General features: G+C 39.8%; 1 protein-coding gene across 1 annotated transcript in view; it reads right to left on the bottom strand.

The window, feature by feature from the left end:
* Mtmr7 (myotubularin related protein 7) overlaps window positions 1-12,548 on the bottom strand; it is a 58,966-nt gene extending 46,418 nt beyond the window's left edge. Inside the window, exons 1-4 of the mRNA XM_035453004.1 lie at window positions 12,477-12,548; window positions 11,536-11,658; window positions 9,615-9,777; window positions 909-1,066 (exon numbers count right to left, since the gene is read on the bottom strand). Coding sequence (XP_035308895.1) covers window positions 909-1,066; window positions 9,615-9,777; window positions 11,536-11,658; window positions 12,477-12,548 — 516 coding nt within the window. The remainder of the gene's footprint in view (window positions 1-908; window positions 1,067-9,614; window positions 9,778-11,535; window positions 11,659-12,476) is intronic.
* Window positions 12,549-14,288: the final 1,740 nt, after the last annotated feature.

Below are 14,288 nucleotides of genomic sequence, written 5' to 3'. Positions count from 1 at the left end.
GTCACTATGAATGGTCAATAAACACAGGTGCTATTTAAACAAGAAAGGCTCCAAAGAAGTATGCAACTACAAACAAAGAAAGAAAAGTAAGACAGAAGAGTTGGTCTAGAGTCTATCTCAGTGGTACAGCATTTGCCAGACATGCTCAGAACTGTGGGATTGAACATCAGCAAACATACCCACAAATACACAACAGTTAAACCAAAGACATCATCATTTATATTCTCTCTCTCTTTACCTCCTACCCCTCCCACCTCTGTCTCCTTCTCTTGCTAACTTCCTGGAGCCCTAGGAATTAATGCTGAAGCTAATACTGACATGTGAGCTCATCACTGGAGAGAACAAGAGATGCACTTGGCACTCCTTCCCTTTCTCCATGCTCCTCCTTCCTGTGAGTATAGGCACATTTTTTTTTTCCACATCTCTCTAGGGAGCCTCTTGGTGACCTTATGTACCAATTGAGAATCCAGCAAGCACATCAAGAGGCTGGTGCCAAACTGCCATCAGAGTTCCTCTGATTTCTCCACTAATCGTCCCCTGTGCTATAAAAAGATGTGATGGGAGAATGAGGTCCCAGCCAGCTCTCCCATCAACTGGCTGGCCACAGAGTCTCCACTGGGCCTTCCTGAGTTTCCACATGCTCACCCCTTAACAGAAGTATGCAGGGATGGTCTTGAGGGAATAATTCTAGGTGCAGTTAGAAAAGAAATCCACAATGGGCTGGGGATACAGCTCAGTGGCAGTTCACTTGTGTAGCATGCCTAAGACCCTGGGCGCAGGAATCAGCAAAATGGAAAGAGACTTGGGGACCCCCAGACTTCATCTATGAAGAGCTGTTGAGTCTAGAGCAGATAAAAGTAAGTCTATGGGAATTAGTGTTTGGATTCCGCCAAGATGGTGCCACTCACTCTGTAGTCTCTATTCACATCGCTGAGCTGCCAATAGTTATCAGGGAGGCCCATTCTCTTGTATTCTTCACTAAGATCAATCAGCAACCAGCCCTGTTCTCTTTCTTCCTTATCCAGCTTGGGATTGAAGGAAAAGCAGTATAACTCCTCGTATTTCACTGCAAGAAAGAGAGAGTAAAGCCAAATCAAGCTAAGTCAAAGCCAGAAACTGCCCCAAAAACATTCTGTCCCAGCTGGAGTTCACCATCCCAGCCTCCCACCCCTGGCAAGGGAACAAGGGCACCCTGCTGCTATGGGCAGGGTCACACAAACCCCTCCCAGCAATGACAAGAAGACCTTGGGGCATCTGGATTCAACTCTGCAAGGACCTCCTTCCCTGCAGAAAGCAGGGCCTTTCCTTGGCATTGGGCAGTATTGTTTTCACTGCTTCAAAAGTAAATATATTTTCCAAAACACAAAAGATATGGAGCATGAAAACAATTAAGAATGTAGGAATTCATCAGACATCTGTTGTGTTTGGATCTGGAATAGATTCTAAGAAGGGTATATTTTGATGCTCACAATATTAAGAAAGCAGAAACAAAATAGTTACAAAAGCTATGGATTATGTTACATTTCCATTAAAAACATGTATTTTAACAACTACGCATGGTACAATTATGTTGCTCTTAAGATCTTTATAGGAGTTATTAATAAAATCAGTTCACAACAGACAGCAGCCTGTGCATAGAGTCCAAACTGAGGGATGCATCATTGGAAGTCCTTTTCAACTTTTCCAGGACATCTTTACCCCTCAGGCTTGTGAGGTCAAGCCCAAGAGCCTACTTCTCTTTTCCCAATAAAATCTAGCATTTGTTTTTTTGCTCTGGTCTTGCCATATAAGGAAGTATACAGTCCATCATATAAGCCACATTGCCATTACGAAAGTTCCTGCTGCCACATTACAAAATAAAAGGAAGCCGGGCGTTGGTGGTGCACACCTTTAATCCCAGCACTCGGTTTGGAGACCAGCCTGGTCTACAAGAGTTAGTTCCAGGACAGCCTCTAAAGCCACAGAGAAACCCTGTCTCGAAAAACCAAATAAATAAATAAATAAATAAATAAAATAAAAGTGAAATTAATTTAGTAATATTTTAATTCAATACAGCTAATATAGTTACTTTAACATGTATATAGTATATTAAAATAAAACACATTTTGTTCTGTTTGGGGGATTACATGTGTAGTTTGTATCACTATAGCTCGAAGTAAGTGCTGGGTGGGCAGCTGTGGCCTGTGGCTACCATATTGGAAGTGCAAGACTTAAGAATTCCTGATGATGAGTGCTTGTCTTGTTCTAGATTCTGTTCTAAGAAACCGATCAATCCAGCTGGCAGGCACTACTGCTGACCCTCACGTCAAAAATGAAAAAAGTGAAGCAAAGAAGGCTAAGGAACAGCGTCCATACAGGGACACACAGACAGCCTCCATGCTGGGACACATAGCTGGTTACGGGGGCGGCCAGACAGTGAGACAAGCTGGCCACAGGCTAGGCATCACTGTGCTTGGTGGTCCCCACAGCAGTTCTTCCCTTATTTCCCTTTCTCTACCCTGGTAAACTGCCCGTCTCTTCAATGTGTGCCTATATCCTGCCATTTTGTGGTGGCCTGCTGACAACACTCTGTGTAGGCAATTTAATGCTCCTTCATGTGACTAAGACCCTATAAAAGATCTGGCCACCAGCAAGAGGCCAAGCAAAACTCAGCTGTAAGGTTGTTTTGGCTGCTATTAAGATTAGTCACCCACATGAAAGAAGAAAGACAAGAGTCATATTTTGAAGGAAGATAAAGGCATTTCCAAGGAGTACATCATTTTCGTTAGACATGTAAGAGGCTCAAGTCTTTCTTGACATCACCATTCTAAACTTCAAAGCAGAACACTGGCTGTGCATCGGATAAAAAAAGTACACAGGCACACTCACACAGACCAGACACGGTCAGTAAAACAGCTTCTGTCAGATGAGCTAATAAGGAACAGCAGAGAAGGTTGAGATCCTGTTCCGGGAAGAGCCAGTTCAACACTGACCCATCTTTTCCAGTACCGAGTACAATTTTCATGACTCAGACTTCTGCTACCATAACGCTAACTGCAAAAGCAATTTGTTGAAGATGCCAAAAGGACCTCTTGAGAAATCTTCAGCTCCCTGGGGGTAATAATGGAAGTTAGGCTTCCTTTTGTTAAATGTTTACAAATAGGTTTAAAGGCAGGAAGATAAAAACATCCCATGACTGACAGTTCTATGTGTGGGCTGATACTCAATAGTCAAAGTGTACAAAACCAAGAACACCAGACACGAAGATTCTGGAGTCGGAAGACATCAGACTAGGTTTACACTAAAATTATAAAATGTTTTCTTTAGGACATTTTTATAGAAAGGGATGATAAACAAATCCTCAGGCCCAATTTTAAGTAGCATTCCATATGAGGGCAAGAAAGCCTCCATTTTATTTTGTTGTTGTTGGCCAAACCTGGATCTTGCTAATGTACTGTGGATAAGCCTCTTACTCAGAAGCCAGCCTACACTGTACACTGAGTGTAATCTGAGAAATTAAGAAGCACCCTAGCACAGATGTAAATCTCACAGACTGGTTCCCATTTCATACTTCTTCTGTTCCTCCCACCCTCAATGCTTATCATAAAATATGGCAAAATTTTAACAGTTATCAGCAAGTAAGATTTAAAAAAAAATTTAGACTAAAATGTTTAGGGGTGTTGTCTGTAGATATTCTTTAATTTGTAAATTGACAAACTCTAGGCATATATACATTTATGAGGTTCAATGTGATAGAGATTATTATTATCATCATTATTATTTGTGTGTGTACAGGTATATGATGAGAACATTTGGAATCTATTGAAATAGATATTAATATAATACTCATTAATAGCTATGCTTGTCATGCTGTGTAATAGATCAACAAACAACAAAGCAACATCTGGCTTATTCTTCCTAACTGGGGTTTTGAACTCCTAGATGACACTTACCTACTCCCTCCACTCCCACTCGTGAATGTCCATCATTCTTTCCCCATTTCATGAGTCCACCTGTTTTAAACTCCAGATCTCAACTCCAAAGTGCTGTATATGTAAGTCTTCTTTGTCTGGTCTGTTATTTAGCACATGGTTCTCTATTCATATCTACTGTGTACTGCAGGGACTAGAATGAGGAGTGTCTCCCAGAGGCCCGTGTACTTAAATACTTGGTCTGTTGTTGGTGCTATTTGAGGAGGTTATGGAATCCATGGGATGTGGAGCTTTACTGGAGGAAGCACACCGTTGGGAAGGCTTTGACAGTTTTATACCCACTTGTAATTTGTTCTCCCTGGTTTTGGGTATAGTTGAAGATGTGATCTCTCAGCTTCCAGCACCAGCTGTGCTTTGGACTCCAACCCTCTGCAACTGTAAACCCAAATAAATTCTTCTTTCTCTAAGTTGCCTTTGCTGATATTTAATCACGCAGTAGAAAAGTAACTACGGATATGTAAGACTGGGCATTTTTCTCTCTGTTCATCAGTTGATGGACACAGGTTGATAACTGGTCTAGTGTGGATCCTGCTACAATAAACAAGGATGGAGACATCTCTCCAATGTATACGTTTCAAATATGTCAGGTGCATCAGATGATAGCTCTACGTTTAGTTTTTTGAGGAGTGTCCACTGTTTTCGATAGTGGCTATCCTCATTTATAGTCCCAGTATACAAGAGTTCTCTTTTCTTTACACCCTTTCTCATCTCAAAAAGTCTTTATTTTCTTTTTCACATTAGCTACTCTCATAGGTGTGAGGCTGTATCTCAGTGTGGTTTTTATTTTTACCTCCTAATGATTAGTGATGCAAGGTTCTCACCTGTTACCCATTCAGATCTTTTTTACAAGTGTCTTGGTTAGGTCTCTTGTAATTCTTACTTGGATTATGTGTTTTCTTCACACAGCATGTAAGTCCCTTATATAGTTTGGATATCAATCCCTTATCAGATGTATGTCTTTCAAATGTATGTCTGACAATAAATCCATGAACTAGACCCTTGATTGTACAGAAGCTTTTCATCATATAGAAATCTTCAACTTTGAACAGAAAGAAAATTTGCCTGCTCAAGCAAGGCCATCTCCCCCAACTGATTTACCCCTCTTAAAACAGACATGATAAACATTCCTCAGACTTTTCTTATTTCCAAGTCTGCACCATCACATTCATCAAAACACCTTCTGCTTCAGTGATGGGCCGGGGGTGTACTCCTCTTAGGGTGTTCTTATTAGGAGGGCACACTAGACCTCTTCCTATGAAAAGCAAAGGCAAAGCAAACTACAACAATGAAAAACAACAACAACAACAAACCAAGTTTCTGAACTACAAGAGTAACCTAAAGTGCACCTTTATTTTTAAAAATTGCTTTATAAAATCACTGAAAGTTACAAAGAAACTGTTTTACTACACCATTGCATACTTCCTACTCAGACAATATAATTAGCTTAATAAGGCAGCCTGGGATGTACTTCTACCCAAAAAAGCAAACCTGACAATTCCTAAAATATTGCATAAAATTAATTAAGCATGAATATTTCTGGAAAGCGTCATTGGTATTTGGGTCAAAAGCATAATGAAAATCGAGCATAGAGATATGAGCTTTCACTATTTTAGACTATTGCCCACTGTATATCCTCAGCCCTGGGAAGCCTGTGAGCTTTCTCTATTTTAGACTATTGCTCACTGTGTCTCCTCAGCGCTGGAAGCAAGAGTCACTCCACTCCAGCTCAACCTCCTTCTCTCACCATCATCTTCTCCTCTCTTAGTTAGCCGAATTCCCTACTTCCTCCAGGAAACACAACAAGCATAAACTCTCAACTTGGAACTCATCACTGACCCTCTGCTCCTTCTCTCCCATATAAAAGGTACCACTTGGTTGGTATGGAGAGAGAGGTGGGTTAAGAGGGACACATTGGGGAAGAAGGATCGTAGCTTGTTTTGCCATCATCAGCAAAAAAAGTTATGAAAAGAGGATATTTAGAAAAAAAGTATGAAGAGATCTTATCTCCATGTAGAATAACTTGGAAAAATAGAGGGTAATTTAATGTTAAAAGTACTTTAAAAATTCAAAGAAAAACAAAAAGGAAGAAGGACCGCCAGCTAACATCAGGATGCAGAACTATGGGGTTTTGGGGACTAGAAGTTAAGTATTGAAAGCCTTAAGACATCCACTGAATTAAGCCAACTCAAAATAAATGTCATGAGAAAACAGTAAGAAGATAACACAGCCGTGACTGCATTTTCACCTGTTAAGTAGAATAGTAAGGGTGCCTCACCTTCACTATGTATTGTAAACAAGTTAAAGTTTAAGTTATTCATTAGGGCTGTGGATGCTAATGTCATGGAAGAGGACTACCAGGCTCAGACGAGTATCATCAATTTAAAAAAAAAAAAAAAAAAAAAAAGATATTATCAGGGTGGGAAAATGGGGGGAGTCAATAAAGCCTTGTAAACAGGAGGACCAAAATTGATCCCTAGAATTAAAAACGTCCAGGCATGGCAGCTAACACTTGTCATCTCATAATTGGAAAAGCAGACCAGGCAGATCCCTGTGGGTTTATCTGCCTCTCAGCCTAGCCTACATGGGATCCAGGCCAGAAAGAGACCCTCTCTCAATATACAAAGTGGCTCCTGGAGAGACATCCCAACCGTTAAAAGCACCAGCTACCCTTGCAGATAACCTAGATTCCATTCCCAGTACCACATGCAGCTCTTCATTCCAGTCCCAGGTGATCTGACGCCCTCTTCTGGCCTCCTCAGGTACTTCACACATGTGGTGTAGACATAAAGACATGCAAAGACTCATACACATAAAATAATAAAATACAAACCAAAATAAAAAGTAATTAAAGAAAACAAGGTGGGACAGTATTTGATGAACAATACTTGAAGATGTCCTCCAGTTTCCACACACAGTGGAACCACATATGGTTCCACATATATACCTATACAGACAAAAATAAACTGCCACTGAAAATTTGCTCAAGCATCAGTAATTTAGACAATATAAAAGATCCAAATTAAGCAAATGAGATAAATTCAACTGTGAGATTTTTGAGAACCATAGCAAGTAGACAGAGCTGTGGGTGTAGCTGAGTGGTACAGTAAGCACTTTACATGTGTAAGGCCCGAGGTCCAATTCCCACCACCAAAAGAGGGGGAAGAGAGATATGTAGAAGAATTGGGAATTGAGATGAGCTTTTTTAAAAAAGGCTGTAATTTAGTAAAAAATAAACATAAGAAGTTGTTTAAGTATTGAAGGATAGGCAAACACTAAAGAAGGCAAGATAATTGATACAAAAATAAACAGCAGGAGGCAAATTAGAAGGACGAATAAAGAGAGCACACATGGGAACGAAGAGCCCTCTGAGAAACAGGCTTCTTTTAGTCAGAAAATTTCATATCCTTATTAGTGCGTAAGACCTACCGGGTGAACATATTTTCTCATTTGGGTCCAAATTTTAAATTATTTTACACTGGTATCTTTCATAATCCATGACCAAGTGCTTACCCATCTTTGTTTATATGAAATAAAAACCACTTAAATCTCTTCCAATTTTTTTAGTAGTCCCAGAAATCCAAAGGATCTACAGAGCTTGAAAATATCACCTTCCTAAGTCTTGAATTAAATCAACTCCCAAATATTTTTTCTAAAACAACAAAGTCTTCTGTAGCATTCTGCAATTATCCATATCCACAAGAGATGGTGTGTGTGATCCCTGTTGATGACCAAAATAATGACTCTTTACCCAGCTAACACTTTACCTCCCCCATTCTCTCCCTCTCCTCCTTACTGACACACCTTTAAGGAGAATAATGATACATTTTGTCAACTGTGTCCAGATGGTCGGTGATGAATCATGCCCACCCCCAGTAGCGAGCTGCTGTTTTGTAGAGGAACCCCTCTACCCCTCTCATTTCCTTCACGACATGAGACCTGTCTCTGACACTACAGCCAGTAACAGCCCTGAATTCAGCCCCATGCTCTGGAACTGCCTGGGCTCTGTCCATCTTCCCACACTTATTAAAACACCGTGTGTTACACAACCTGACATTTCAAAAGCTAGTGTTTCAAAACGCTAGAGACATTTTAAATCTGCTCAGGTGATACTTTTAATTCAATTAATTACTATATTTTCTTTTATGGAAAAAGCCAATCAGGTCTCTGGCTCCATTTAATACCTAGTGACCAAAATATCACCTCTGAAGAAAAAGTATGCATTTTTGGAAGCAGAGGGACCCTCACTGTAAGTCCTAGAACTTCCTACTCCCACCATGTCCTTTCCCACCCTCTGAGCTGCTCTTCTAGCTCCTACTTAGCCCCTCCCAGTTCTCTAGCTCTTCCTAAATCCCATTAATCCGGTCAGAGCACATTTATTCCCCTGCACATCCATTAATCAGTGACACAGAAATTGCTGGCACACAACTCCTCCTGCAAGCTCTGCTGCATGCAGCCTAGCCTACATGCTACATTCCCAGAACTGCTGTTCCAATTATAGAGCACCCTCCAGAAAGTTCAACTGATTTTCTGGCTTACTCTGCAGTTATTCTTACCACGCTTGGAGGTGGGGAAAAAGTCTCAACCAACTGCCTTGAAAGAAGAACAAAGCAAAGTAAAGTGACCAGATTGTGACAATCCCCAGGTATCACTTCATTAAGTAATGTTGGCTCTAAGCTATCTACAAATGACAGAAGTCAGAACCCAGCCCAATGCCTTGGGAAGGTCACAAACTTCTCATCTGGAACCAAAATGTATTTGGTAAAGGAACTATAAGCACATATCCTTTTTCCCCTATTGATGCCTTCCATGTGGCACTGAAGTTCTTATTACAAGATGGTATCTTATTACAAGAAGCCTGGAAGCATATTTCCTTTAAGCAGCTCACACAAACCTTGCAGAGAGTCAAGAACACTTCTCTAGAGGTAGAGAGTAAGCTCTTCATCTAAAGATCCGGCTACTGCATAAGCTAGAAGAAGACAGTCACACAGACTGTCCATTTTCCATCTCTAAACACTCTTCCCACAACATGTATGGGAGTGTTCTGTTTGGGAGAACCAAAAGATATTCCATCAGCAATCACTGATGCTAATGAAGCCTAGGTAGTTATTACCTCAAAAGACTCTATCTAAAGAAAACCAGCCAACAGAGTAGCTCACACCTGTAACTGTAGCCCTGAGGAACTGCAGGGAGAATTCTGAATTTTAGGCCAGACAAGGCCACATAGTGAGACCCTGCCTCGAAGAAACAAAAGAAAAATACACAAGAAACTGGACCACAGTAGGTAGGGAAGAATGCACTAGACGTTTTAGATAATAATAGTGGTTTCCACTCAATAACATATGTTCTGTCCTAGGTCTCATACCAAGTGACTCAGTTACCATAGTTGTGTACTTTAGACCGAAAGAAAAATACATTATAACACCCCATCTAGGAAAGGAGAACACAAAGGTTATCAAAAGAGGCCTCCCTAGTAAATAATTCAGGGAACACTAAAAGGACAATGCTAATGTACCAGATGATCATTAGGGCAAGGATAACAAGCAAGTCTTAACACTGCTATTCCTAAACATTATACAAATTCTTCACCATGGTTTGTGACTTTCTTCAGGAGTCACATATCAGATGCCGAGTTCCTTTGCCTACCTGGTCGTGCAAGGCGTATTAGAGAGATGTACACATCGTGGCAGTCTCTCTCCTGTGGTATGACAAGCTGCACAATCTGAAAGTTCTTACAGCGAATAAGCAGAGGGCAGCCAGTAGCTGTCGTTGCCTGCTTTTCAATGGTGGAGATCTGACTGTGAAGAATCTAGAATCAAAAATTCAAATGAATATAGTAAGCACAAATAAGAAACAAAAAATGACAAGGACAAATGGGTCTCTGAGCCACACAGAAAAAAAACACTCCTCAAAATTTGCCTCGAGTACAAAAAACACCTGTACTCTGCTTACAAGAACTGGGAGATTCCTAGTAAGAATAAGCTATAGAAATTTGTAGCTTTAGTTTTCCATTCCAAACTGTCTGATATCCACACTTATTATTTTGAAAAGAAATATTTAGCACTTAAATTTGCACAGCTCCAGGTAGGGAACATTTTGGTAGGCAAATGCTGAATGCTAAATTTAATAGCTAAAATTAAATAGGGTCATGGGAAGTGAGTAAAATAAAACTTTTGCAATCAACAAAAGTTAGAGATGGCTCCACTGGGAAATGCCACCATGCTCCTTAATTCCACATGGGATGCTCAAGTTCAATGGCCATTTGTTCTCTAAGCCGTTGGTGGTCAGTCTGCAAAAGAAAATATTTCACTTTCTCATTGTTATTTTCAATGGGCAGATCATAGCACAGTGTGCAATTCACACACACACACACACACACACACACACACACACACTGTAGAGTGATATGGTGATACATTTGAAATTTACTCAAGATATTTTGAAATACATTATGATTTACTATAAACCCTAAAACACAACACAATCAATTACCTCAAAACCTGGTCATCCTATCTGAAAGTTTGTACCCTCTGATCAGTAACTCCTCATTCCTTTCTTCCTTACCTCATCTATAGTCTCTGCAATCACCATTAAGAAAACAAACTGATAAGAAACTAAACCATTTTGGACTGTGAGTCCCTGGCTTCTGAAGAGATCATGTCCTTAAGGGCAGGTCTCCATGATGTTCCTATCTATTGTGTGGTACTGGCTACCTTTTGCTAACTGTAACCCTGTCCATGGAGTATGGGAACAGAATCTACAAGTCAAGATTTCAGCTGTGGGTGATAAAGTCATGTTTGTGCTGCTACATAATGTCAGAAATGTCTAATGTTTTGATGATTAAGCACAAAAATGGGATTAATCTCTAGCTTTCCTTTTCTTTGTAAAATTACCAGAAAAGTAAAGTCAACATAATAAAACAACAGAACAGATAATTTATAAGATCCTGCATGGGAGAGGGTCCCCTGATGTCCCACCATTATTGGAGGAACTATTGGCAACTGATAGCTGTTGAGAAAGGGAGAGTCACTCTCCTATTGGGACATGGCCCCAGAAGCTAACAATATAACCATGTGCATATGGACAGTCCTACTGGACTAAGGCATTACTAACAACAATAAAAAGTGGAAATGAAATTGAGAGGGAGACAGGATGGGAGCACTAGAGTGGAGGGGGGGAGGAGGAGGAAAGCGTATGATCAATACACATTATTGTAAGAATGTATGAAACTTTCAAAAAATATCAGTTTGAAAACATCTGCAAATAATAGTTACATCAAATCCAGCACTACAGACATGCTACAACTAGCACGAGTGAATCTCCTCTCCATGGCTATAACATGAAGTTGCTACAGTTTCAGGCCACTGTTAGGCCTATCTTTGATGATGTCTAAGTAATCAGTGTTCCAAGCATTTAAGTGCATCAGGTAGATATGACTGTGATTTCAGAGGGAAATCCTTTTTTCTGATACACCCAGAAATTGTCTCCAAAATGCCCAAAATAGTCTATGTTCCCTATCCTGAAAACAAATGAAAAACACGTAAGGCCAAAACTAAGGCCGACATACCCAGGTCTCTTTCCTCGTGTCAGGTGCATTTTCCACGAATATGACATGAGTAGCCGTCAAATATAAAGTGCCCAGCGCTGCTTTTTTACAAGACACTCTATCTACCAAGCGAACATTTTCAACCTAGAGAAGTTTGAGGAAAACCAAAAGATCCATCACAAAACATTCAGTAACCTTATATTTACACTAAAACTTATATCTGAGAATGTAATAATCAAATCAAAATACATCCCCTAATTCAGCAGCAGACTATGATAGTGTATACCAGATATACATACCAGTTAGGAAAATATGACTCCAAATGTGCCACAGAAGACTTGCAAGCTGTATTCTTTCCTTGAGTGTTAAATAGGTCAGTGCATTTTTTATTTTAGTTATACAAAACTTAGAATTTAAGTCAGCACATATTCACATTAAAGCTCTGTATTTACATGACTTATGAATATGACTTATGTTCTATAGAAAAAAAGGCAGTATGCTTTTCGACGTGTTTGTAAAGTTGTGCACATGGCATATGGATGTTTGTTTTCCTATGAACTACTATAGTAGGGTATACAAAGATATATTATGGAAGAAAAACATCAGAGAAAGGTACATAGAGAAACCTGACAGATTGAGATCTGCACTGATTTGCTGGAAAATCTTTCTAATTATTCCAGTGAATGGAATTCTTCCCCAACTGTTGGGTGTGTAGAAATGCCTTTTTATCAAATATTTGTATGTTTTTATGTAGAACAATTTCAGGGTTATTGCAGTGGGATTGTCACATGACAAACCACAGAGAAGACAAGACAACCTGCATCAGTTGTGTGGAAACTGAAACACAATGACTTCTTGAGTGAAAACAGCTCCTTTTTATTTTAAGGTTTATTTTGTTTCAGTTATGTGTGGGTCTGTGTACGTGAATGTAGGTGCCTGAGCACGCAAGAAATGGGCACTACATATCCTGGAGCTGCAGCTGCAGGGGACTGGGAATTACTGCTGGGTTCTTGAGAAGGACCCTTAGGTGCCATCGCTTTAGTGCCTTTGATACACTGAATTAAGTCTAATATTGCAGGTTTTACCTCTTCTTTGACTCAAGAATATTTTAAGGCACATATTTTTTTCAGGTCCCATATGGTTGCATAATTTTATTTACCAAACATTCTATTTTGAACCAACTTTAAGAATGATATTATGAAATAGCTATCGAAGGAGAAAAAATAAAGAGACATTTTATTTTTATAGCATTTCTTGAGGGAAATCATTTGGCTGTTTAAAGGTGTGTAGCTAAATTAGCTAAGGCTAGTACACTAATTAACAATATGTAAAAGTGAAATATAATTTTTTCTGCTGTTAGGACTAGTGACACTGAACTTAATTCTAATATACTGAAGATAAGGTAATATTTTAAGATAAAAATATTCAGTATGAAATATTCTCCCCACAGAAAAGAAAGAGGCTATACCACTTAAAAGTATTTTTAGAAAGCCCAGTAGAACAACGTGAGGTACACAGATGTTGGCAAATGGGAAGACTTAATGGAATTATTCCCATGTCTTTTTGTTAACTTTGGATGCTGCTGCAGGAAAACTAAATTTCAAAGTTTGGCAATCGTTCTCACCGGTCCCAGAGCTGTCAAAAGCAATTTTGAAGCTCTAGAAGAAAAAAAATAAATGGAAGAAAAATAAATGAGAGAAAAATACCAAAACCATCTGCCAGTGTGTGCAACAATACAAGAAATGGGTAACAAATGTGACAATTCCATCTTTGGACAAAGGGTGTGAAGACAGAGCAATGTTTGGGGACCACTTCATAGTGCATGCTAAGGTAGCTGGAACAACCTTAATTGAAATAAATCCCCGATTTCTGGCACCATTCTGAAGACTGGTTTAACAGCTACACTTAGTTGTTCAGCTATCTCAAGTCTATTTCATCTACACAGCAGTGAAGATTCTCATAGCTGAAGACCTGGAAAACTACTTATCTTCTGGACAAAGTCACTGCAACCCACCCCCCTCCTGAGAAGACTACTTATGACCCATAGGCGCTCATACTCTGGAAATGGCATTTAATATATACTAAGATGATTACACTCAGGATTTTGGGTTGTGCATCTACCACAAGTTTGATATTTCTGAAATGAAATCCATCCATATGATGAACAGGATTGCATATCACTATGTTATTTAGCATTGCTCTCTTCTTCCTTTGTGGGATGTAAAGTTGCCATGCTTCTTATTACTGGTGTCTAAAGTAATTAAGCTTTGCTCAAATGCTGTAAAGGTATAGACTTCGGCATCCTCTGAAATGCTGAAGTCATAGACAGAAGAGGTAACCTTGGGGAGAGAAGACATCTGAGGAAATCCAGTGTTTAAAGTTCCTAAGGAGAGGAACTTGAAAAAAATCCATACATAGGACAGTCAGGTAGGATGCCATATGTAACAAATTCTACTGTCAGGTCTACTGTTAGAACGTCTACACTAGCTGTTGCTGGGATGTGGAATAAAGCAGCACTAGGACCAGTAACACGGTAGACACCAGTACTTTAGCAAGAAGAGGCCTGGGGACACCAAGACTGGAAGCCACACAGAGCCCACCAGAGGACAAGTGAGGGGATGGGAGTGAGGGCATTACAGAATAGGAGCCTGGAGCAATTCTGATCATTCAGACCCCACCCCAGGGACTGCAAAGCCAAAGGCATTTTAAAGAAAGAGATCTACTGTTGTGTGAGGGGAATTCTGAGTGCTTGTGAGAAAACTCCAAGAAACAAG

The sequence above is a fragment of the Cricetulus griseus genome (assembly GCF_003668045.3).
Source record: "Cricetulus griseus strain 17A/GY chromosome 1 unlocalized genomic scaffold, alternate assembly CriGri-PICRH-1.0 chr1_1, whole genome shotgun sequence".
Taxonomy (NCBI): domain Eukaryota; kingdom Metazoa; phylum Chordata; class Mammalia; order Rodentia; family Cricetidae; genus Cricetulus; species Cricetulus griseus.
The sequence above is the reverse complement of the archived record's forward strand: the minus strand, read 5'-3'. Positions and strand labels throughout refer to the sequence as shown.